At 40.8% G+C, this 26,544-nt stretch overlaps 2 protein-coding genes and 1 long non-coding RNA gene across 4 annotated transcripts; 1 reads left to right on the forward strand and 2 right to left on the reverse strand.

The window, feature by feature from the left end:
• Positions 1 to 1,674: 1,674 nt before the first annotated feature.
• LOC126582474 (uncharacterized) lies at positions 1,675 to 2,548 on the reverse strand. The gene is made up of 2 exons (XR_007609539.1): positions 2,272 to 2,548; positions 1,675 to 2,165 (listed from the first exon to the last, which is right to left on the reverse strand). It is a non-coding gene; the product is annotated as an uncharacterized LOC126582474 (long non-coding RNA).
• A 13,199-nt stretch (positions 2,549 to 15,747) lies between these two features.
• Positions 15,748 to 18,475, forward strand: LOC126582465 (ribose-phosphate pyrophosphokinase 4). The gene is made up of 7 exons (XM_050246624.1): positions 15,748 to 15,939; positions 16,465 to 16,780; positions 17,063 to 17,158; positions 17,300 to 17,368; positions 17,459 to 17,587; positions 17,928 to 18,024; positions 18,115 to 18,475. Exons 1-7 carry the CDS (start codon positions 15,824 to 15,826, stop codon positions 18,246 to 18,248), a joined length of 957 nt encoding a protein of 318 aa, XP_050102581.1. The 5' UTR covers positions 15,748 to 15,823; the 3' UTR covers positions 18,249 to 18,475.
• Positions 18,476 to 18,833: 358 nt separating this feature from the next.
• On the reverse strand, positions 18,834 to 25,882 carry LOC126582456 (protein MEI2-like 2). 2 transcript variants are annotated; one of them, XM_050246610.1, is made up of 13 exons: positions 25,424 to 25,882; positions 24,156 to 24,209; positions 23,927 to 24,019; positions 23,368 to 23,837; positions 22,633 to 22,791; positions 22,421 to 22,537; positions 22,146 to 22,297; positions 21,464 to 21,555; positions 20,395 to 21,337; positions 20,194 to 20,278; positions 20,036 to 20,104; positions 19,687 to 19,866; positions 18,834 to 19,545 (listed from the first exon to the last, which is right to left on the reverse strand). In XM_050246610.1, the coding sequence occupies exons 2-13, from the start codon at positions 24,196 to 24,198 to the stop codon at positions 19,429 to 19,431; spliced, it is 2,520 nt and encodes an 839-aa protein (XP_050102567.1). In that variant the 5' UTR covers positions 24,199 to 24,209; positions 25,424 to 25,882; the 3' UTR covers positions 18,834 to 19,428. The 2 variants fall into 2 exon arrangements, with proteins under 2 accessions (XP_050102567.1, XP_050102568.1); XM_050246611.1 differs by having other exon boundaries at positions 25,365 to 25,882.
• Positions 25,883 to 26,544: the final 662 nt, after the last annotated feature.

The following is a 26,544-nucleotide window of genomic DNA, read 5'->3' on the forward strand; positions in this document are numbered from 1 at the left end:
GTAATTTGTCGAAGCGCCGATCCCAGTTATCGAAGAGGCACCAGTCTTTTTCAGCCGCGTCATCACCTGTCATATGCACACTCAACTTTGCGCAAATCACGGGCAATTTGTCGAAGATTTTCGGTGAAGGAGAAAGCACGTGAAAGTTTACTGTTCAATCACGCGTTAGTTGCCGACACAAGTGAAAGAATAATACCTCTACAGGTATTAAGGGACCTCCTATAACTGTCCACCTTCACCTTCCATAGCAAGGCAGACACACAGAGCCTCTCTTCATCTCAAAAAAAAAATGTTTTCCCAACGAAACCTCTCGAGTCATTCAGTGTTCCTTATTCCTTGGAGTACCTCTGCAAGCCAATGACTCCAAAGCAAAAGTATCTCATATCACCAGGGTAGAAAGCAAGAGTATCTCATATCATGCACTCTCCCTGTCCTTTCCTTTGTCCTTGTTCCTACCTACAAAGACAAGGATAAAGAAAACAATATGCCGGAACTTCCACTCAAACTCGGGTAAGGAACCGACTGCTTGGAACCCTTCCCTGATTGCCTACCTAGCACTGCTCTCGAGTACTCGCCTTCCACTGCTGCTGTACTTTCAAAGAAGCTGTCACATCTGCTTGGGGGACAGATAAGGCAAGTGAAAATGATACCTTGCAGCATGTAGAGACAAGGTACAGAAGGAACAAGCAGAGAAGAATGCGGTCTGCACAGTCAACTCAGCAGAAGAAGTCCGAACTGAGGAACTCAAGAAGCTGCCATATCTGCCTGAAGAAACAAGCAGAGAAGAATGCAGCATGCACAGTCAACTCGGCAGAAAGAGTCTGAGATGAAGAACTCGTTTTGACCTTCAAATTCTTGGGTCGACTTACTAGGCGTTGTGGGCTGCATGTGCCGTTTCACCACCCTTGAATCAAATCCTTAAAGATCAAGTCCCCAACTGGAAGAAGAGTTCATCAATCTTGAAGATCATACCGTTGACCAAACTGCTCAGGTGTGAATTAGAAAGATTGAACAGAGCAACAAGTCGTCACCTTCACCTCGTGCCTGCTTGTCATGTGTTCGAATCAACCTTCAAGAATCAAGCCTCAACGACCCTTGAAGAAGCTTCCAACCAAATTCAAGATCAAGCCTCGACGGCCCTTGATGAAATCACAAGTCCGATTCAAGATTAAGTGTCTACCACCCTTGAATCAAAACCTAGTTCAAGAATAAGCTGTGGAAAATCAACAATTGGAGGAAACCAGAAAATCCTCCAACCCAGTTCAAGATCAAAGCTATGGAAAGTCAACAAGCGCAACAAAATACGTGCCGATTCATCCATTACCAAAGCCAAAGATCATCTACCACATGAAGCTCCTTGTGGCCCAATTTCAACCTTCAAGATCAAGCCTCGACGGCCCTTGAAGAAATTTCAAACAAAAGTTCAAGAACAAGCCTCAACGGCCCTTGAAGAAATCTCAAGCCCAATTCAAGATCAAGCCTCAACGGCCCTTGAAGAAATCTCCAGCCCAATTCAAGATCAAGCCTCGACGGCCCTTGGATCGACATCTACAGTAAGGGACTTCAAAACGCATCTCATACACGCGACAAGCACATGTACACGACGCGACTTGAAGTGGGGGCATTTGTAGACATCGAAATTTCGATAAATAAATGTTGACCGATAAATCAAAGTGTCAACGCTCATGTATTACATAAATTTTACACGTAGCGTGTGACTCAACGAAAATTGAAATGAGTTGGAAAAGTCATCAAATAGGACACGTGTCAACACCTGGCAGAAACGACTTATTTCATCTGGAATATTATATTCAAAATTAGGCCTTGGAAATTTCTATAAATACAAGCCCATTTCATTCATTTGGGGAACCAATTCATATTACACCTTGAAGCCCTGAAGCTCTGAAACTCCGAAGCTCTCAAGCATCCAGGTTCCCGAAGAATCAAGAAAGCGTTCTTCGTTCATCGTTCATCGTTCATCCTAAGATCAAGCCCCAACGGCCCTTTGGATCAACAATCATCCACCAATTCAAGATCAAGCCCCAACAGCCCTTGAAGAACTTCCACCAATTCAAGATCAAGCCCCGACGGCCCTTGAAGAAAGCACCATCGTTCATCATCCGTTCATCCAAGATCAAGCCCCAACGGCCCTTTGGATCAACAATCTTCCACCAATTCAAGATCAAGCCCCGACGGCCCTTGAAGAAAGCACCATCGTTCATCATCCGTTCATCCAAGATCAAGCCCCAACGGCCCTTTGGATCAACAAACATCGACAAATCCACACACATCCAACCGTTCTTCAAGATTAAGCCCAAAAGCCCTTGAAGATCCGTTCATCACTGTTCTTCAAGATCAAGCCCAAAACCCCTTGAAGATCCGTTCATCACTGTTCTTCAAGATCAAGCCCCAACGGCTCCTTGAAGATCCGCTCAAATCCACCTTCAAAGATCAAGCCCACGGCCCTTTGAAGAAACTTCCAACAGTTCATCCAAGATCAAGCATCAACGGCCCTTGGATCAACGAAACATCCACAAATCAACACCTTACGGAGATCGAATCAAAGGATCAAAATAGAGAGAGATTGTAACCCAAAACCATCAAAAACACAAATATTTGTTTGTGCACATTGTTCTTGTCTCTTTCGTTTCAGGAATTTTCCGTGTTCACAATTGTAATTAACTTTTTCTTTGGTGGAAGGAATGTGGGGAAATAGCGGTTTGACTGATCATTAATGGGGATAGGGCATTAACAACTGGCAAAATTGGCTTTTAAAGTTGGACCAAAAATTAAATAAAATTGAAAAAAAAGGGCAATTTCTACTTTTCTACGCTCAAATTTTACCAAAATTGCACTTTACTACACTTAATTGTTTTCTTCTCACTTTCACACTTAAAGTTTGATTTTCTACCAATTTGATACTTCTGTTTCCCTAGTCATTAACTTTCTGTTAACTGATGAAGATGACATGGCAGGACCCCAGCCCACTAATCCTCACTTTACTTCTCTCAAGTATCATGAAATTCGCACTTTGCTACCCTTAGTTATTTTTTTTTATCTCACTTTCATACCTAAAGTTACGTTTTGCTCTTAGATTCATATTTTTGTTAGTATGGTCATGCGGAGCTATATAAAAGTGTGACGTGATGCTTGACTGAACGATATTTGTACAAAAACGTAGCATTGTGGCCCCACATGGACATATGAAACAATTAAAAAATTTGCAAGAATTGGGTTTTTGTCCACGTGGCAGCATATGCAACTCTCAAGTTTTTGAGAAAATTTAATTTGGTAGGAACTTATTTTAAAATCTTCGCTTGAAACATCTTGTATACCTTGCGGAGCTCACAGTACTACGATTTTGTACAATCATCGTCCAGTCAAAGCGAGACGTTGCGCTTGGTCTACAGTGCCACATTTTTGCACAGTCATCGTCTATTCAATCGCCACGTCACGCTTTCCCTTGACGCCCATGCTAACGAAAATATAAATCTGTGAGCAAAACGTAACTTTAAGTATGTTTGTACCATACTTGACCAATCCCGAAACTACCGAGCACCAGTCAACGTTATACCGTCAAGGACACAGAAGAGTTTCCCTCCAACCAGGAGGCTAATCACAACACGACACGTGTCAACATCAGAAGTCAATCGTAACGTGACACGTGTCAACATCGGAAACCAATCACAACTCGACACGTGTCAATGTCAGGACAAAACTAGAAACTCTCTTCTATAAAAGGAGATCATTCTCCCACAATATTTCCTAATGTCATTTGTACTAAATCATTCACTAGCACTCACTAAATGAGAGATTGAACCTTTGTACTTGTGTAAACCCTTCACAATTAATAAGAACTCATCTACTTCGTGGACATAGCCAATATGGGTGAACCATGTACATCTTGTGTTTGCTTCTCTTTCTCTATCCATTTACATACTTATCCACACTAGTGACCGGAGCAATCTAACGATGGTCACAAACTTGACACTTTCTGTTGTACCAAAGTCCTCACTGATTTTGTGCATCAACATTTGGCGCTGTCTGTGGGAACGACACGTATTCCCACTCTCTTCAGCTTTATTAAGCTGGTTTTCACCATTCGTACACTTTCTTTTGACTAGGCATCCCTTTCCAACATGGGGAGCGAAGGAAGCCACAGCACACAGAATGACACCCCTCTTGCACCTGGTGCGAAGCAACGAAAAAGTGAACAAAAGAAGTTTGCTCTTCAGGTTAAAATCGATGAGCTGGAGGCTCAGAACAACAAGATAGCGATGAAGAATGAGATCATCTAAGAGGAGTATGAGAAGGTCTTCGAGATGCTTCACGAGGCTAAATATACTAAAACACACGAGCTCATCACCTCTGTGGAAGTCAACCATCAACTGGGTGCCCCCCAACACGGAGGGTCATTTGCCCTCGACATGGGTATTCCTGTTGAGGAGCGAGCTACTCATTGAAATGGCGACCAACATGAAACTTCTCTCAACTCAGTTGCTTCGACCCGAAACAGAATGAGTAAAGAAATGCACCTCCTTTCAGAAGGAGTGGAAGGATCGAAAACCGTCTTTTGCGATTGTTGAGACTATAAAGCAACGTCGAGACAATCCCATCCATGTAAGCTCGAAGATCAATAACCCAAAGGTCTCTGAAAGACTCGGTCCCCTCCCATGTCCCAGGCCGGCTACCAATTTGGGGAAGGGGCAACAAGTCTTAGAGAAACACGAAGGTATAGAGGACTCAAAGAATTTTCGACAGACATACCTTGGAAGTCAGTATGGCGAGTCTAAGGAAAAATCACATGCTTTTGATCAAACATTCCTACTTCCAAGAGGAGATGGAAATTTACGAAAAAAAGCTCCAGTGGTACATGACTCCACTCAGGACCCTCTTGTTGTCCAGCTCCTTAAGGAAGTAAACAAGTTGAAGGCCGAACGACAAGCTGAGATACCTGATTGGAACCAACCTAGGCCTGGCCCTCTTACAAGAAGGATCATCGACACCCCTCTCCAAGAAAAGACAAAGCAGAAGCTTGGCTTGCAACTCTATACTGGAAATGAGGACTAAATTGTACACATTAACCTTTTTGAGTCCACCATGGCATACCAGATGCACACCGACGAAGAGTGATGTCTTCTATTCCTCTCCATCCTTTCTGGCGGAGCTCTAAACTGGTATTGCCGTCTTCTACCTGAGACGATAGACTCATTTGAGGAATTGAGGAAACTGTTTGTTTCTCAACACATTTTCCAGACCGATCGCTTGCACTCTGCGGATGACTTGTACACTATTCGCCAAAAGCCAGACGAGTCATTACGTATGAATACTGGCCGATTCAGCCATAAGTATTCCCGTTATGCCAAGGCAGATGACAAGACTGCCCTCAAAGCCTACACGGCAGGCCTACGTGACTGTTTCTTTAAGTACATGATCAATGCCAACACGTGGAAGTCTTACCTTGAGGTGATGGCGCAGGCTTATAACCATGTATCTGTCGAGGCAATGACATACCAAAAGAAACCTTCAACAACCATCCCCTATCAGCAAGTGGGAAATAGATGCCAGACCCACCCAAATGAGAATACCTCAACCTTCCAAACGGCAGCGGTGCCTCCCCTTGCCTTACTTAATACTTTGCCAAGTCAACAGACATATCAATCTCAAGGCAAAAGGAAATAGTTCCATCATTACCAGTCTCATTTTAGTAAAAGGACTAAGGGACACTACCGTAATAACCAAGGGTATCGCCGTGATAATCCCCGACCCCAGGCAGTACAGTGGGTCAAGCACGTACCAAGACAAGCCCTACCCCGAAGTATGAGGCATACACACCTTTGAACACCACATGCGTGGCCATTTACCCCAGCATAGCACACCTGATACCGAAGTCAAAGCCAAAGCACTCGAATTACAAGCCCACGAAGAACACGGTCACGTTTTGCTACTACCACAAGCATAACGACCATGACGGTGAGAAGTGTATTACCCTTCATGATCATATTGAAGCTTTGGCACGTGAAGGAAAAATTAATCAATTCCTCTTTCACCCTCCAAGGGGTAACCGTAACCAACGCCAGGTGAATGTGATATATTCCATAAGTGGTGGCACACCCATAACTAAATCTTCCAACAGGGCCATGAAAAATAGTGAACGAGTTTTAAGGTCTGGCTACCAAGTGTTTCACGTGGAAGACATCAATGGAGGCAAGTATTAAAAGCCTAACTAGAATCCAATATGTTTCTACCCTGAGGAAGAAAGAGGTATCATCTACCCTCACAACAACCCACTGATCATGAAAGCTTACATAGCCAACTTTGAAGTACGACGAATCTTAGTAGACACGAGGGCTTCGGTCAATATCATGTTTACTGAAGCTTTCAGGGCACTTAATGTAGCTGAACACTTACTCGATCGCTCGATTTCTCCTCTGATACGCTTCTCCGGTGATATCGTGCAACCTTTGGGGAGCATACACTTACCTTTCACCATTGGTACATGCCCTTACACAGCTACCATTACCATTAACTTCCTGGTGGTTGATTGCCCAACGACATACAATGTCATCTTCGGACGCACATGCATCAATGATCTCAAGGCTATGGTATCCACACATATGTTGTTGATGAAATTTCCAACCCCCTATGGCAATGGTTACATCAGAGGAAATCAACTTAGTGCACGATCATGTTACAACACTTTAGTCAAGCAACAGCACATGCATGTGCCTATGGAAACCCTTTCTATACATGACCAAGTCATAAAGACCAGCCCAGAAGAAGCCGACTCGGATCTTCACAGTGGCAACAGTCAACCCAACGATCCTTGAGATGACTCTTTCACCCAACAAGCACAACCCGCTAAAGAGTTGGAGAATGTCTCTATCTCAAAAGATTATTCGGATCGCATGGTGAATATTGTCACCACCAATTCGGTTGGCATTGATCTCTTTTTTACAAGAGAACACTGAAGTCTTCGCCTGGTCATACGAGGACATGCCAGGCATCTCTCCCGATATCATCTGTCATCACTTAAGTATTGACCCCAAGACCAACCCAGTGAGACAGAAGCGAAGATCTTATGACGCTGAATGGTACGAGGCAATGAAGGCAGAAGTTGAAAAACTCAAAGGCAAAGGCTTCGTCCGCGAAGTCAATTATCCAACGTAGGTAGCAAATGTTGTCCTTGTTAAGAAGAATCCGACCAAGAAAAGTCTCCTGCTCCAAAAGGTCTTATGGAGAATGTGTGTCGATTACACTGACCTAAACAAATGATGCCCGAATGATAGTTTTCCTCTTCCTCTCATAGACAGACTTATAGACTCTACGGCAGGGTGTGAACTCATAAGCTTCATGGATGCTTACTCAGGATACAACCAAATCCTGATGAACCACCCGGACCAAGAAAACACAGCCTTCACTACTGACAGAGGACTATATTGCTATAAAGCCATACTCTTCGGCCTAAAGAATGCAGGAACAACTTATCAGAGACTGGTCAATTCAATGTTCGTCAAACAGATTGGGAAGAGCATGGAAGTTTACGTTGATGATATGCTAGTTAAGAGCAAACATGTTGACCAACATATCACCAACCTATCTGAAACTTTCACCATTCTGAAGAGGTATCGAATGAGGTTAAACCCCAACAAATGTGACTTCAGCATAGGCTCAGGCAAATTCTTAGGCTTCATGATAAGCCAACGAGGCATTGAGGCTAATCCCGAGAAAATCAAAGCAATCCTCGACATAAAGGAACCGGTAACTTCAAAAGACATCCAGAGCCTTACTGGCAAGATGGCAGCCTTAACTAGGTTCATCTCTAAGGCCACAGACAGATGTGTTTATTTCTTCAAAACACTTAAGGGAAGTAAGAAGTACATTACATGGACTGATAAATGTGCCGAGGCATTCAAGAACCTCAAAGACTACATGAGTAAAGCCTATCCGCTCTCCAAGCCTAAGGTTGGTGACACTTTCATTATCTATCTGTCGGTATCGGTTTCAGCAGTAAGTTCCGTTCTCATTCGAAATGATGGTAATGTCGAACGGCCTGTCTACTACACTAGCAAAGCCTTACAAGATGCGGAGACACGATACTCCAACATTGAGAAATTAGCTCTAGCATTAGTCATGTCTGCTCGAAAACTTCGCCCTTACTTCCAAGCACACTCCATCATCGTGCTTACTAATCATCCTCTTCGACAGATACTCCAAAATCCTGACACTTCTGGGTGAATGATCAAATGGGCAATAGCATTGGGTGAGTTTGACATCTCCAACCAACCAAAGCCAGCTGAGAAGGGCCAAGTAGTAGCAGACTTCATCACCGACTTCATATATCATGTTAACATTGTTTCTATGCCTAAAGAAATGGTTTCATTACCCTCGGAAGCTCAGAAAATAGAACCAACAACCCAAGCATGGAGTCTATATGTTGATGGCTCGTCCAACCAACAGCGTTGTGGAGCAAGACTAGTCCTTACGACCTCTGACAAAGTAGCGATGGAGTATGCTCTTCGTTTCAAATTCAAAGTGTCGAATAATGAGGCCGAATATGAAGCCCTCCTAGCAGGCTTACGTTTGGCCAAACACCTTAGGGTTAAACAAATTGATATCTTCAGTGACTCTCAATTAGTGGTTAACCAGGTCACCAACAACTTTGACTCTAAAGATAGCTCCAGGGCAGCATATATGGCACAAACATAATTGTTGCTCAAGCACTTCCACTACCAGATCACCCAAATTCCTCAAGCGGCAAACAGTCATGCAGATGTTTTGGCTCGTCTCGCTTCAATGGTGGAAGACAAGATTGGGAGAAAAATTCAGGTCGAATTGTTGGCAGCACCAAGCACCATGGTTGCGGAAGTGTGCAACTTACAACAGGGGGATAGTTGGATTACCCCGATTTATAGATTCCTTGCTCATGGCACCTTTCCAAATGACAAAGTCCAAGCTAAGCAGATTCGATACAAGGCTACTCGTTACTTGATCATTAATGACCAACTCTACAAGTGGGGTTTTAACCTACTATACCTAAGATGCCTTACGCCCGCAGAGGCAGAAATTATCCTTTGGGAAATACATGAAGGAGTCTGCGGAGAACATGCTGGATCTCGATCCCTAGCAAACAAGGCTTTTCACTAAGGATATTACTGGCCAACACTCCACCAAGATGCCATCAGAATATCCCGCTCATGTGATAAGTGTCAACACTACGCAACTATTTTTCACTCCCCTCCCGAGCCGCTCACTCCTATGATCAGCCCGGGCCCTTCGCCCAATAGGAACTTGATTTTATCGGCTCAATGCCTGTAGAGAAGGGTAAGGTCCGCTATGCAATCGTTGCAGTTAACTACTTCACAAAGTGGGCCAAAGTAGAACCCTTGAAAACCATTACTGAGGCAAAAAAAGAAGACTTCGTATGAAAGAACATCCCTTGCAGATTAGGCATTCCAAATGTAATAGTCACTGACAACGGGCAACAGTTCGACAATAATAAGTTCAGGGTGTTATGCTCTAAGTTCAACATCAACTTATGTTTTGCCTCCCTAGCTTATCCCCAGTCCAATGGACAAGTTTAAGCCATCAACAAAATAATCAAGCGAACTTTGAAAACCAGCTTGGACAAAGCTAAAGGTTTTTAGCCATAATTTGTACCCTAAGTTCTTTGGTCATACCGCACTTCATATCGGACATCAACAGGAGAAACCCTATTCTCACTTGCCTTTGGTACAGATGCAGTTATCCCAATTGAGCTTGAGCAAGCAACGATCCGAGTCCAAAACTACGTGCAAAGCAAAAATGACAAACAACTTACCCTCAACTTAAATCTAGTCGAGGAACACAAAAACCAGGCTCACTTGAGGAATGTCACCTACAAGCAGCGTATCTCCAACTATTATGACTCAAGGGTCAAACCTTGTTCATTCAAAATGGGGTACTGGATATTGAAGAAAAGATTACTCTGCGATAGAGTCCCGAGTGAAAGAACACTTAGTCCAAACTGGGATGGACCGTTTGAAGTTGTTGGCATCAGTCGCCCTGGCTCCTACAAGCTTAGAAGCTCCAATGGCAAGACCCTTGGCCATCCATGGAACGCTGATCACTTGAAGTACTATTACAAGTAAACTTATATTGTACAAGTGTTAAGCTTCAGTCGCTCGACATCCTATATAACAAAGACTATTTGGCATGAATTCAATAAAAAGGTGATTTAGACAACTCGGTCATAATCCTCTTACATTCCTAGCAATGAAACACTTGGGTTCAAAGCTTCAACATGAATGCTTCCAACATGAAACAAAGTCTAAGTATATGTCAACAAGACTATACAAATAAATGAACAGTTTCACAGTATATTTGTTCAATCGTACATTCCAACATATTCATACATAAGCCAACTGTGCTTCGAAAGGGTTCAACATACTTTGTGTCGTTCGACACTTGCTACAATGTGCCTCGACACCTTGCCCTTATTCTCACCAACCAAGTGATGAAATGTGAAGAAGAAACACATCTTCATGCCACCAACCAGGTGATGAAATGTATAACCAGTACTCTCTTTCATACCACCAACCAGGTGATGAAATGTACAACCCGTACTCTTCTTTATGCCACCAACCAAGTGATGAAATGTACAACTTATACTCTAATATCATTTGGTAACTTGCCACTCATGCCACCAACCAGGTGAAAAATGAACTCATCTTCATGCCACCAACCAGGTGATGAAATGTACAACCTATACTCTCCTTCATGCCACCAACCAGATGATGAAATGTACAACTCGTACTCTAATATCATTTGGCAACTTGCCATTCATGCCACCAAGCAGGTGAGGAAGGAACTCATCTTCGTGCCACCAACCAGGTGATGAAATATGATGAAAGGTGATGAAGGAACTCACTTTCGTACCACCAACCAAGTGATGAAAGCAACTCACCATTCATTCCACCTACCAGAATACTGGTAGTACAACTTATACATGTGAACTCCTAGCATTCACAAATAATCAAAAACCCTCAAGCTTGACAACTCAACTAGGGGAGCACTTATGCCCAACAAAAGTTATAATCACCAACAAAGTCTTATTGCAAGCCAACAACAACTTTAGTGCATGGCATACGAAGATCTAGCTATTCAGCCATCTTTCATCTGCTTTAGACATTTCTCCTCTGTAACAAGCAAACACTACAACTCGTAGAAAGCTTCACACACTCTTGATCAAGACAGTGTGAAGCAAAACCAATTTGTGGTGCCAACAAGAGCTTCATCAATGATGGGCAACCACAATTCTCAAAAGCTTCACACACTTTTAATCAAGACAGTGTGAAGCAAAATCAATTTATGGTGCCAACAAGAGCTTCATCAATGGAGGGCAACCACAATTCTCAAAAGCTTCACACACTCTTGATCAAGATAATGTGAAGCAAAACCAATTTATGGTGCCAACAAAAACTTCATCAACGGAGGGCAACCACAATTCTCAAAAGCTTCACACATTCTTGATCAAGATAGTGTGAAGCAAAACCAATTTATGGTGCCAACAAGAGCCTCATCAAAGGAGTTCAACCACAATTCTCAAAAGCTTCACACTATCTTAATCAAGATAGTGTGAAGAAAAATCAATTCATGGTACCCAACAAAACTTCAACCTCAAAGCTTCACCTACAAAACTTCAACACCAAAGCTTAAAAAAAAAAAAAATATATATATATATATATATATATTTCAGAAATTCGAAAAGAAAAAAAAATTGCCTAGGCTTCCTCTTCTTTGGGCCTAACAACTTTCATAACAAATATATATGAAGGAGGAGTTTTGGACTACCACTTAGAAAGGAAATACCTCATTCGTCAACTCCATCGACCGGAGACTTAGGGGACTCCTACCATATGCTACTGCGCCTTGATACTCGGAAGTCTTACGACCACTCAGTGACTTGGATTTTTCAAGTCTCAAACCGAGAAGTTTTCCTCACTCGGGAAATTAAGGGAACACTACCTCAACATACATACTTCACTCACAAAGCTTCAACATACAAGCTTCAACAAAAGAAAAAATTCAAAGAACTTAGTGAAGAAGGTTTTGGTGTATTTAATACAATACGTTGAAATGAAGCAAAACTTATTTATTGATATCTCCGATAAGTTACAAATATGTACATATACATGAATCAAAATAAACAAACAAGAGGGAGCCTTCACAAAAGTTGCTCAGGAGAAGTCTCAGCAGCCGGCAGAGCCCCAGAAAGAGAAGGTACCAGAGGGTGATCATTTGGAGCCTCAGTACTGGACAGAACCCCAGAAGGAGGAGGCATCGGAGGTTGATCATTTGGAGCTTCATTACGCGGTACAACCCTAGAAGACGAAGGCAATAAATGTCTTTGGAACAAACCCACAAACCTCTGATGATCAAGTAAAATCTGACCATCAGATTCCTGCATCTGGTCAAGCTTCCTCTTCATGTTTGTAGCATAGTCATGTGCGAGCCTGTGCAACTGTTTATTCTCATGCTTGAGCCCTCTAATCTCTTGTTTGAGACTTATCACTTCAGCCCCTAATGATTCAATTTGACGGGTTTGAGCAAATAGGCGTTGGGTCATATTAGACACAGAACTTGCTCACTGAACACTGAGAGCTAAAGAATCCTTAACAGCCAACTCATCAGACCTTTTGGAAAGTAGTATGTTATCTTTGGGAGTGAGAAGGTTTCTAGCCACCACCGCATAGGTCATATCATTCTTCATCACAGAGTCCCCAACGGTAAGAGAACCAGCAGGGAATAAGAAGGATGGGCGCCATATGTTGTCTTGAGGAGGCATGGCTGCCTCTTCACCAAAGTTCAAGTCGAAACAACGGTTGGATGAGCCAGACATTTTCAGAAATGATGAAGGAGAAATAAGGTCCAATAAATATCTGAAGTACGAAAATAAGGGGAAATTTCCTACAAGCAATAACTCTCTAAAAGTACTTATTGCACACAATTGGTGCCCCTATAAAAGAAATGGTAGCATGGTCGTTTGTTCAAAAATCGAAGAGGCACCACTCTCCGGATTTCGAGAAGCAGATTTTCCTGAGTAAAATATGTCGACAATCCACACACATAACATCAGCTCCTCGGGTACCACAGATAATTTTACTAAAGATCTCTGACAAAGTTTAGACATATAAATTTTAAAGGTCCAATTACCCTACTATTACCCACAAGGGTAAAGGAACAGCACCACTGCTTGATAACTGAAAAGTCCCTATGTGTGTCAACCTCCGTGCTCCATGGCAAGGCAGACTGGCAAAAATGTCCAACCTTTACTCACATCGAGAAAACACTCCCAACAAGATTACTTTCTCAATAGGATTGCTCAACGATTTCCGAATCTCGAAAGCTAGATCCCCAACAAGATTGGATTGCTTGTTCGAAAACCGAAGAGGCATCACTCTCCGAACTTCGAGAGCCAGATTTCCTTGAATAAAATTTGTCTGCAATCTTCACATGCAACATCAGCTTTCCAGATACCACAGACCACTTTTTCAAAGTGCTCTAACAAAGTTAAAACACGTGAAGCTTGCAGCTCCCACTACATTGCTATGACCAAGAAGGGTAAAGGAATAGCATTACTACTTGTTGTTGGGATAATTCCTATATATGTCGACTTTCATCCTCCACAGCTAGGCAGACCTGCAAATAAAAAAAATGCTTAACTTTTCTTCACATCCGAGAGGGCACTCTCAGCAGAGTCTCTCGAAATACTCAGCTTCTTTTCCCCCTGATAATACCTCTGCAAACAAGCAACACCAGAGCAAGATTATCTCATATCATCAGGGTTAAAAGCAAGAGTATCCCATATCATGTTTTTTCCCTGTCTTTTCCTTTGACCTTGTTCTCACCTGCAAGACAATGAGAAAGAGAGCAATCAGTCAGCACTTGGAATCAAGCTTTCAATCAGGAACTGACTGCCTGGAACTCCTTGCCTTATTACTTACCTGACATTGCTCTCGAGTACTCATTTTCAACATCTTATGCTTCTAGAAAAGATACCACATCTACCTGAGGAACAGATAGGGCAAGTGAGAAAGATACAGGGAAGCATGTGGAGACAAGCACAATAGAACATGTGCCGATTCATCTATTACTTTGTCAACAGCAAAAGTATCCTATATCATCAAGGTCGAACGCACTCTTGATTTGATGAACTTGTTTTAACCCTCAAATTCTTGAGTCGGCCTTATACTCTGGAGGAAACCAGAAAACCCTCTATCCCAGTTCAAGAATAAGCATGTGGAAAGTTACTTCTTCAAAAGCAAAAGTATCTCATATCATCTCTTCTCCTTTTTCTTTTCTTTATCCTTCATGCTGCCTGCAAGATAGGGAGAATGAGAACAATCTGCCGGAACTCGAAATCAAACTTCTGATCTGGGACTGATTGATTGGAGCTCTGATTGCTTACATTGTATGTCACCTCTTTCGGCAGATCTCCTAGCTCGGCGACTTGGGTGACTCCTACTACATGGTTTGTATCGCACTTGACCAAGCCTGAAACTACAAGTAAGCTTCAAGTGAAATTGATACATTACCTTGTGCATCTCCACCGGTTAAAGATACTACTCCTAGATGGAGGAAGAGTACTTCTAGAGAAGATGCCACATCTACCTATGAAACAGATAAGGCAAGTGAAGACGATACCACACTTTAGTACTTAGAAGTTTTGTGATTACTCAGCGGCTTGGATCTTGCAAGTCCCCAACCGAGGAGCTTCCCTCACTCGGGAACTTAGGGGAGCACTGTTTGTACCATACTTGACCAATCCTGAAACTACCGAGCACCGGTCAACGTTATACAGTTAAGGACCCAGAAAAGTTTCCCTCCAACCAAGAGGCTAATCACAGCGCGACACGTGTCGACATCAGAAGCTAATCATAACGCGACATGTGTCAACATCGGAAGTCAATCACAACACGACACGTGTCAATGTCAGAACAAAGCTAGAAACTCTCTTCTATAAAAGGAGATCATTCTCCTACAATATTTCCTAATGTCATTTGTACTAAATCATTCACTAGTACTCACTAAAGGAGAGTTTGAACATATGTACTTGTGTAAACCCTTCACAATTAATGAGAACTCCTCTACTCCGTGGACGTAGCCAATCTGAGTTAACCACGTACATCTTGTGTTTGCTTCCCTATCTCTATCCATTTACATACTTATCCACACTAATGACCGGAGCAATCTAGCGAAAGTCACAAACTTGACACTTTCTGTTGTACCAAAGTCCTCATTAATTTTGTACATCAACAAAGTATAAAAGTGAGACGAAAAATCTAAGGATAGCAAGTATGAATTTACGATACTTAGAGTAGTAACAAATTAGTGGACCAAAGATCCTGTCACGTCATCAATTAATAGAAAAGTTAACAGCTAGGCTAACAGAAGTATAAAAGTGGAAGAAAAATTAAATTTTAAGTATGAAAGATCTAATGATATTCCTCTTCACTTGTAAGTAAAGTCTTATATTCAATTTTCGTCAAAGACGAATTTGAACCATATTATTGTTAGCTCATTGTGAGGCTAAATTCACCTCCTCCTCTTTAATGTAGATAATATCGTTTGTTAAAATATATATATGAAAGTGAGACGAAAAAAAAGCAAGTTTAGTAAAAGTGTGATTTTGGCAAAATCTGGAGATGGTAAAGTGGAAATTACCATTGAGTAGCCAAACAAAGTCTTTGCAACTCTCACAATCTCCCTTAAAACCCTCTGTCTATGTCTCAGTAGAGTTTGTGGGTTCTGTAACTTCTGTTTCTTTTGAAGATAGGCGGCCATGGACAAGTCACAGCAGAAGCAGCTCTACCTCTTCTACTGCGCCGAGTGCGAAGACCTTGCTCGCCAGGTCGCTTCTCAGTCCGACCACATCATCCTCCAGACCATCAAATGGAGGTCCTCTCTCTCTTTCTCTCTAACACGTTTTCTCATGCTATTTTTTTATTCTGCTTGATAGCTTGCTTGACTACCCATGTTATTAAATCTGATTCATTTTGTTTATTAATGATGAATTTGAGATGGGTACTCGTTATTTCAGCTAATTTAATGAAAACAAAAGTTGGATAATTTTCTTCTGCATCTGTTTAGTTTTCTGAAGGTAGTTGTGGTACAATTAATGTTAACAGAATAAAACCAAAAGAACCAAGCTTTTGTTCTTCTGTAACGCTTCTGCATATAAGAGTTTGGGAAAGTGGATAACTTGAATGCTGGGTAAATTGGATGGTGAAGGGTATTGAAAATATAGAATCTTTGAAACCAGAATAAGGGGAATAGAGAAAAAATGTGTATCTGGGATGTCGTTTAGTATTTATCAGAAATTGAATTACCCGATTGAGTTATGCTTGTACAGATGGCATGTGTAATACACAAATAAATTGTGTAAGGTGAGTGGGAATACTGATTGTGATCGTATTTATCCAGGAATTTTGATGATGGATTTCCAAACATTTTTATAAACAATGCACAAGATCTTCGAGGCCAACATGTTGCCTTTCTGGCATCCTTCAGCTCCCAAGGAGTTATATTTGAGCAGCTTTCTGTAATATATGCACTGCCCCGGCTGTTTGTTGCGTCCTTCACATTAGTATTGCCTTTCTTTCCTACTGGTTCCTTTGAAAGAATGGAAGAAGAAGGGGACGTAGCAACTGCGTTTACCATGGCGAGAATGTTGTCAAATATTCCCATATCCAGGGGTGGCCCAACCAGTTTAGTCATCTATGACATCCATGCTTTACAGGTTTGTTTAGTTATGCTGGTTGTTTCTTTTTCCCCTTGTCCTCATGCACGAGCTTTTTAATTTTTAATATAATTAAACTGGTCACTCTTTTAAAAATTTCTGGCATAAATTCTTCTATCAAGTTACTTTGTACATATATATTTAATAACTTGTACATATGGTTCAGTCTAATCTCCTTTTCATTAAGGTGTAATGTAGTGAGGTGGAACTGTAAATTATCGCTTGTCATTAATTTTTCGGCTGAATATTTGTGTTAATTACTTCAGTTTAACTTTTATGCAGGAAAGGTTTTATTTTGGTGATCATGTTTTGCCTTTGTTTGAGACTGGAATTCCACTGTTAAAGCAGCGTCTCCACCAGCTTTCTGACTCCGATAAGGTGAGTGTGCTGCATAATCTTCCATGCGTCTCACAACGGTGTCTTGCAGTAACTTTTTTTGGTTTCCATGCGTTGTCTAGGAATGCTGGCTACCTGGCTGTATTTTTTTTTTTTTCCATTCTAATTGTGGTCCCTTTCCAGATAGTTGTTGCATTTCCCGATGATGGAGCATGGAAGCGATTCCACAAGCAGTTGGATCATTTTCCCATGGTTAGTCTGAGCTTTTCTCTGAAGTGAGATTATTTTCTATAATTTTATTTCAAATGTCACCTTTGTGAATCAGATGATGTTTAATTGCAGGTGGTGTGCAATAAGGTTCGTGAAGGTGACAAGAGGATAGTTCGGATAAAAGAGGGAAATCCTGCTGGTTGTCATGTAGTCATCGTCGATGACTTAGTGCAATCTGGCAGCACCCTAATTGAGTGCCAGGTAATTTTTTTCAAGGGGTGACCCCTACTCATAAACATTTTTCTTCCCTGCAGTTTATGTACTTTTGAATATGTTGCTTCCAAATTTTGACAAGTTTAAGTTCTTTCACATTGCAATTCTCAGTTACCAGAATATGGCAAGCTTTACTTTGTCGAGCTTGAACTAGATTGTGTACCTTGCACATTGCTTTGTTATTTCTAAATTATTTGTGATCACATCTCGTACCTTTGTATCTGTTATTGTCATGTAAACATCAGAAACATTTCAAGCGTTTATGTAATGCTTTCGCAACTTCAAATTTGCCTTAATCATTCCCTTTGCGCCTTCTGCATTCTGGCAGAAAGTTTTGGCAGCTCATGGTGCAGCCAAGGTTAGCTCTTATGTAACCCATGGTGTATTTCCTAAACGCTCGTGGGAGAGGTTCACTCACAAGGATGGTAAGCACCACCTCCATGCTGTTGTATATGCTGTCTTTGTAATTTCCGCAGTCCTCATTTCCTTATTTGCCATTTTGATTTGATTTTCAGATGGCTTGGAGAAGGCATTTGCGTACTTTTGGATCACGGATTCCTGCCCGCTTACTGTCAAAGCCATAGCTAATAAAGCTCCCTTCGAGGTGTTAAGTCTTGCAGGTTCCATTGCTGATGCTCTACAGACTTGAAGAGAGTAAAATGGTTAGATAACTTGAATAATTTATGACAGCATTGTTCTACCGGCCAAGCTCTGCGATATAAGAAGGCGAGTTTACCTTTTATTCTGCTAATGAGTCATGACACATGACCGACATTCAGTGTTTGGTATCTGAGATTTCTGGTATGACATTACAACTTCTCCTGTTGTAATTCAGCTTTAAAATATGTTCACAAACACACCAATTACCTCCCTCTACACGCCCTTGTTTATTTTTGGCCTTCGGATTGAAGCTAGTTAAGTTTGTCTCCCTCGTGTTGGTATGACACAATAAGCATGTCATGTCACACGAATATGATGCATTGTTCGATTTAAATGTATTATTGTGCTCGGGCCACAAAACATGCATTTTCTGCTCCAAATGAATCGTGCTCAGAGTCAGTGCCATGTTTTGTGGCAGTTCAACCTCTTTTACACCTACTTTCACCAGCACTCTCTATGAGAATCACACCCGGCACGGGGTTTCCGGTCAAATGTTTAGTCAAGAATCCAACGATCAAGATCTCGGTGCATAAAATTAACCGAGTATACCAGAATTTTCGAGCAGGCACATAAATTTGTACAAGCAAATGAGAGATATATAAACATCTGTGCAGCCATGAATTTATTTAATCCGATACAAATTTTGTCGAGTACATAACAAGACCAGCACATATGAACAAGATGATTCTGTTTGACCTCCCTCTATACAAAATACACAGCTCCTGAAGCCCTAAACCCAACAAGGCATTTCGCCATATAAACACGTAAATCATATTTGCAAATGGGATTTGAAAGAGTCAGGAGATTACCCCAAAAAAAAAAAAAAGAGGGGAAAAACCGAAGGGAGAGATTCTGCACAAACTGGTTGAGTAACGCATGTGGCTGCAGAGCGACTTCACAATTCAGCGATATGCTTCACCTTATTCGACTCCTTGGTTGAATAACAATTTCCACAGCTACAAACTAACAAAATGCTCTCCGCCGCTTTCGCTTCAATAAGTTCCTCAGTAAATTCAGAGGTATCCAGCACTCGAAAGCGGACACTAGCCATAATTTAGTTATCATACGCCCCATAGCTTGACTTCCGTCTCTACACTGTACACTTAACTATGCACAAGTTAGCAGCCCTACCCCCTGCTGCTCAGGCGAGTAAGAAATAACAATAACTGTTAACTGTTATCTGGCTTCTCATCCAGATCCCCCCTTGGGCTGTCCAATGAGTCGCCTGAGTAAGAGCCATCTGGCTGCCGGATACATATGTTCAAATTTCTGGAAAGGTAATTTTCCTGTAGGATTGACAAACATACAGAAATCATCAGAAAACAATACACGGTATCTGAATGACTTAGCACAGGTCAACGTTAGGGGAGGAAATGGCCAGTAGCATCATAAACGCACGACGGAGACAGATAAATCAAACATATAACCTGGTCGGTAGTCTCTTGGCCCTCTGAGTGGAAGAGAATGGGCCGGCAACGCTTGTCCTCATTCATTAGGCTTGAATTCTGAAAATGAGTCACAAGCGCAGCTTTGCCCTGGATTCGTGCATATGCCAATGAAGCAACTTTTTCACTGTTAAATTTCTCCCACTTCTTCCCATTTAATGCCTGCACCAATTTTAATGATATAAGTACTCATAAATATTAAATGCGTTCCAAACCGTTTTAACTCCAACTGATGAATTTATAAAGCATTCTTGTATTGCCAGTCAAATATTAGGATAAAGTTCTTGGGATTGACCAGCAACAAACAAACGGATTAAAATGACCAAACTACCTCATAGAAGGCTATAATGTGGGTAGGAGACACCATATTGATGAAGGCATAACCCACATTGCACTTATTCTGCAAAAAGGAGAAGCGTGTTCCATTAGCATTATATCAACTTGCGAAAATTATAGAGAACTCACATCAGCATTTGTGCAAAGAATTACCTTAAAGTCAATTGGCAGGTAGAGAAAGTCGTATGTACCACGGTGGTTTTCATCGATAGCAGCCAGCAGCATTTTGGAAGTGTACCTAATATGAGAAAGACAATATAGAGCAGAATGATAAAGGTATTCAAAACCATAACCCAACAAAAAATAAAAGTTGCACATATCCACTTCCTAGGCTGATTACAACTTTTTTCTTACTTATTCGGGATGTTTTTTATCATTAAAGTAGTCCTAGTATCCTCCCCACTGATAATTTTATCTATATCAAGTTGATACTGCTTTTTACTATCCATCTGATTCCCAGGATTCTCTATTCGCCGACTTCTACCATGATCAGCCAACATCTCACTGATGGTTGCTGCCGGTCCAGTATATGAACCATTCCCAAGGTACACAGGACCATGCTTTGGCATTGACATCATTCTGAAATTAGGTGAGCCATTTTCAGTAACGTTTCCTGGAAGACCAACACCAACACTCAAAGTTGCACGACCACCCATGTTCATCATGTAATTCCCACTGTTGCGACTTAAACCCATGCCCCCAAACACTGGATTCATGAAGGATGTTTCTGGTGACTCTGGGAAAAAGCCAAAATGCCTCTCTAGAGGAACACCACCGGTTGGAGCAGATCCCACATGATGGTTGTGTGAACTGAGCAAAGAGCCATGCCGGCTGGTCGATGAAAAGCCTTGCCCCTGTCCACTAGATGAAAATGGATGCCCCGCAGACAAGGTTGGCCAGGCAGAAGAACTAGGGTCAGCATAAGGAGATGGAGATGGACTGCCCCAGAGAAACTGAGGACCTGACAATGTTCCAATCCCTGATGAAGTTGAATTTGACTCGCCCAATGAGATGGGACCTGGACTTGCACTTAATTTCTGCTCTGGATAGGAATGAGAATGCTGATACGCTGCTCCTTGTGTTGATGGAGAGTTGCTATACATCGGATTTATATGGTTTGCCCTTCCTTGGTCCTTACCAATAGGTGCAATCTTAGGAGAGTTAGACAAATGAACTGGGAGAATTGAAGCTAACCCAGGCAAATGGTTGCTGTCTGGACTGAGGCTTCCCAGACCCGGGGATTTACTAAAAGCATACTGGTTATGCTCAATGGGGCTTCCAATATGCGCCCAGGTACCTGTCATGGTAGCCAATGTTTTAGCTCAGAGCAGGATGTTGATTCCCAAAAAGTACCAAACCACCAATACAGGAATCGATGAGCACAAGCACATGCATAATTGAGTTTCAGATCTGAGAGACCTACCTGGAGGAGAGTTGGTCACAGGTGAACCCACTTGATGTCGGAAACTCCAAGTTTCATCTTGTTCAAGCTCTTGAGTAAGTTGTTGCATCAAGCTTCACAAAAAAAGAAAGTGCAATGAATTAATTATTTACCTAGCTTAACAATTTAACGACAACATCAACATTAAATCTGTAGCATGGATTCAGAAAGGTTAAATGTATAACACGAAGGGAGTCAAAACATATCCAAAGACAAGCCGCATCTAGAGAGTCTACATATAGCTCAAGACCTATGTAATAAATAAGCTACATATAGCAAAGGACCTATGTATTGAATAAGTAATCAAAAAGACCTTTGACAGTATATCCCTGGCTATGATTCCCTTAGATGTAAGGAAGTTCTCATAAACACTTCAGATTAAATTTCACCACAAAACTTGTATTCAAAGTGAACCTGATTCCATACAGTAATTGACAGTGCTTGAAGACACGTAAACAGCCATCTACCAAAGAAAACATATATTCCCTTGGATATAATGTTGTCTTTGGAAATAAGAATAGTTAATCACAATTGATCCAAGAAAACCCTTATACCTCACTATTTGCACCTTAGGAAATTACTAAGATGATAAATTCAGGGCAATGCAACTGAGCTCAAATTGTCAAATTGTTGCAGAACCCGCAGTAAGTAAATTCATACTCACTTTCTACGTGCTCCACCAGGGCGGCTGGGTTCGAGCTTTATGCGTTTCCCAGCTATGTCACTCCTATTTAATGCCCTTAAAGCTGCCTCTGCAGCTCTAACATCATAGAACTCTATGAATTTATGGTGTCTCTTGTGTGGGGTTTCCCGGATCTGCATTTTACTCATGGAAATTCAGAATTTATACAACCAATGATGATAGTGAAAAGGTGCACAACTGCACATGCAATTCTAGGACGATAAGAAAAAGTAAACATTTTCACACAAAAGTTTTACCTCTTTGACTTCCCCATAAGCCCCAAATATCTGTCGAAGGTCATCATTTGACACTGATGCATCCAAGTTGAACACCACAAGAGTTCCTTGGTTGATATCCTTTTCTGACGGGTTGTCCTGAATTTCAGCACGGAAAAGGACTGATGCATTATGAATATTATGATTGAATCACTAGTGCCTGAACAAATATAAGAGAAGATATTTATTCAAACCTTGGGAATAGAAAAATGAATGTCGAGTTTTCTCCGTCTCAAGGGCTTGTTCTGTAACGCACGCATTGCAGTGCGAGCGGCTCGGATGTCGTAGTAAGATATCATCACAAAGCCCCTGTGCTTGCATGCAGTGTATAAAGTTCTGATATCCCCAAATTGCTAGGGAAAAAATGAGAGTTCTTTGAATGAGTGAAAAGTTGTATATACATTTACAAGAACTTTTATTTTTAAAGGGCAACAAAAAATCAGAAAAACACTACCAATACCAAATTAGAGACCTTCTGTTTCCCATACACCAAGAGCAAACTCTCCGAAAGAAAAAAGATAAATGATTGCAAGGGCAGGATGACTAGTGTACCAAATTCATAATCTAACAAAAGACTGCAGCGAAGAACTTCCCACCGACAAGAACAATGTTGACACAGGCTTAAAATTATCTCTAATGAATAATGGGAGTACATTACTCCGAATTGTAGCAGAATGAGGTCACTAACATTAACAAGATTGTTGTTAATCACTAAACCCGAAACCTATATTATTCGGTGAGTTTGTCAGTGCAAGTTACAACAATATAGACTTGACAAAGAGAGCCAAAACGAAACTCCAATGCAACCCGTAACTCAACCACCCAAAAGAAAACTAGTCAATGTTGAACCAACACATAGAAAACCAGGATATAAAACAAAATATACCAGGCAAAGATCCCATAGAAAACTGACTACCACAGTAGCATACCTCAAATAGAGTTCTCAATTCAGAGTCCTCGACGTTACTGTTGATATTTCTAACAAACAAGGTTCTAGATGGATGCTCTCCATACGGGTGCTCCCCAGCCACAGCTCCAACACCATTTGGAAGAGCATAATGACCAATCCCATTTGGAACAACCCCATCAGATATGCCTAGTTTTGACATGCCAATACCGAGGCTATCCTGGGATTCAAAATCCAACTCCATACCACCTCCACTTCCAAACAGATCATACTCTTCCATCTCCTCCAGCTGATTAGGCAATCGACTTAGATCAAAATCATCTGTTATGCCTGCTAAGAGATCATCTTCATCATCAGGAAGCATGACCCCGAATGCCTTTGATTCATCTCTTTCAAGTGAATCCTTAGTCTCATTTTCTTGTTCAACATTGTTTAATTTGGGTAAACTATCATCAACAGACTGACCAAAATGCTCCGAAACAGGAAATTTCACTGCATATTCAGAAAATCAAGACTCAACTCTCAACGGCCATTCTACAGATAGGGATAACATTTTCATCACAAAAATAACTTGCACGTACACTTTCCATGTGGAAGGACAGGTAATGAGCTCAAAAACAAGCTAGTATCACTTGATGCATGGTGATTATTAGCAGATGGAATCTTGAAGGCCCCTACACAATTGGTTATAAATGACTATCAAGAGAAACATCAAACATACATAAGGAAATATATGTAATATGTATATAGCATATGTACGTGGCTATGCGCCTGCACAATGCTTCCATCAGTAAAGAAAAGAGAGGGAACCTTCAGAACGACCAAATAGTATATCCCCTAAATGTTTCTCCATTGAATCACTTTCTGCAAAACAAGGAGAGTAAATATATAACGTTCAGTTATCAACAAACTGTCAAAATGTATTTTGCTAGTTCAGAAAACATGCGTGTGTACATGCAGATGCATCACATGCATCCAAAAATATTAACAAACAAATAATACATACAGAAGTCCATATGGTGCAAAAAAATAAAAACAAAGAAACCAGTGAAGTTTATCCTGAGTTCAAGTGCGTGGTTAAAATAGTCGTTTGGGTGACTAAAACAAGGTAAAGGTAGTCCTGAATCCCAATCATGTTGCTCCGTATATTCCATTGACGTTCTCTGTATGTTCATTAGGATTTTAACATAATTTATTGCTAACTTCACAACTCCAAAAGCAAAGACTTCAGCTAAGTTCCACAGCGTTTCTCTATTTGTTGAATCAACAGAGCAATCAACATAATGTGACTCAGCACAACAGAAATTGGAAAGCATCAATAATTAATCTTCATTTTAACCAAGAAAAACCAGAAGAACATCAAAATATAAACACATATATGTCAGAACTATCAAACTTGAAGAGGTAAATAATACATTTGCTCTCTTTAGTACTTACAAATTGATGAATAAAAAATCTACGAAAAAATATACCGACAAATTTAGATACATGCAGAGAAGAATATAATCAAAGGACTAAGTATCCAGCAGCACTAAAATCAAACATCCACCGGAATTACCGACGATCAGATTGACTGATATAACTACAGATTTCTCCACCAATATCAAAAGGGTCTATCAAAAACCATGCAAGTTTTCGAATTGATGGGGTAAAAATATTACCAGCTTGACAGATTACCCCAAAAACAAAATGATAAGTCAAACATGATCAGATTGTTTGCAAATTAAGACGAAGAAACTGCTGAAGTAGCTCAAAAATCCAACTGGGTAACAAGTAAACGAAGTCCCAAACTCAAATCTAGCATGCAAATTCAACAAATGGACTTAAATGTTGAAATTTTTTCTACACCTACCTACTTCAGAACCCCCAAAATTAGCTTCAAATTAACCAACTATCCCTCAATAGCAAAATTAATTTGACAAAAATAGAAAAACCCACATGCAATATCATCAACCAATCACATCAAAGATCCCAAAACTTCAAAAATCGCAAGAAAAAAAAACCCCAAACTTGAATTACCTCAATCAATTCACGAAACGGTGAAGTAGAGAAATAGAAAGAGCCTAGAGAGAGAGTACCTTATACAGAGAGAGAGAGAGAGAGAGAGAGAGAGAGAGAGAGTAGAGACAAAAGCAGCAGTTAGAGAGAGTCCATTGGAGTTGGGTTATCTGGCAATACTGATTTCAGAGCTCTTTGTCATGATCACCATGGAATTCTAGAGAAAGAAAGAGAGTATGTGTGTACGTGCGCGTGAGAGTTTCGTAGAAGCAGAGATATATGTTTCTTCTACTCCTCCACTTCCTCCTCGCTCGCCGAGAAACCAGACAGAAAATGTAAGAAAATTGCCCCTCAGCACAATCGCAAAATTGTAATAACAGGAACTCCAAAATTATAAAAACATTAAAATTGGGGGAAAAAATAGAGTCAAATGATTGGAGGCAAGCACCAGTGCCTTCAGCAGTATTACGAAAAAATATTATTTTTTATTTTTTCAAACACTCACTCACAAACCTTCACAAAACACGGAAACCTCTCTCTCTCTCTCCATCTCCATAAATCATTGATATAGCATGAATATACCGTTATCGTAACATTTCGTGTCTATACAACAACCATATTGTACATTTTTGTTAATATTTCGTTGTTTTATTATCATCCACATAGTAATCTACATGTGACATGTAAGGAGTCTTTAAAATGTCTTCAATACAGTCGATAATAAATAAAAATATTAAAAAAATAAAAAAAATTATAGAAATGGGAGGTGAAACTTCACCGCATATCGAAGAAACTCTTATGTTTAGGCTGAAATCGACATGTATCGTCGATATTTCTGACATATCGGTTAGATATCGAATAAACTCTTAAATTTCGTCTAAATTAATGTTTGACAATCCTTAAAGTTTCGATTTAATTTTTCATTATTTTCATCCAAAGCAACATAAATTGATATCTATATTCGATATATCTGAATATATTCCACAAATTTACACATCGATACTCCCATCAATACCAATATTTTAATAACTACAAGTCAGTTATCCCCCTCTTTCTCTCTCTTGAGCTAGAAATTCGGCTGCATTTGAATCTCATTTGGCGTCCGTTGACACAAAGCATACGTTTAACACACCACAGTCCAAACTCTATACAAATTTCAGATAATTTCGCGGGGGTCTTTGACCCCAGTGCTTGCAAAATT

This window comes from Malus sylvestris, chromosome 9, assembly GCF_916048215.2.
Source record: "Malus sylvestris chromosome 9, drMalSylv7.2, whole genome shotgun sequence".
Taxonomy (NCBI): Eukaryota; Viridiplantae; Streptophyta; class Magnoliopsida; order Rosales; family Rosaceae; genus Malus; species Malus sylvestris.

Excerpts from the sequence above, each read along its gene's own strand:
- LOC126582465 (XM_050246624.1), top strand. The coding sequence starts at position 15,824 with ATGGACAAGTCACAGCAGAAGCAGCTCTACCTCTTCTACTGCGCCGAG. Across the intron at positions 17,369-17,458 it reads AGTTGGATCATTTTCCCATG|GTGGTGTGCAATAAGGTTCG; the intron begins GTTAGTCTGAGC and ends GTTTAATTGCAG. Across the intron at positions 18,025-18,114 it reads GAGGTTCACTCACAAGGATG|ATGGCTTGGAGAAGGCATTT; the intron begins GTAAGCACCACC and ends TTTGATTTTCAG.
- LOC126582456 (XM_050246610.1), bottom strand. The coding sequence starts at position 24,198 with ATGGAGAAACATTTAGGGGATATACTATTTGGTCGTTCTGAAG. Across the intron at positions 24,020-24,155 it reads ACTATTTGGTCGTTCTGAAG|GGGCCTTCAAGATTCCATCT; the intron begins GTTCCCTCTCTT and ends CCAATTGTGTAG. Across the intron at positions 19,867-20,035 it reads ACATTATAGCCTTCTATGAG|GCATTAAATGGGAAGAAGTG; the intron begins GTAGTTTGGTCA and ends AAATTGGTGCAG.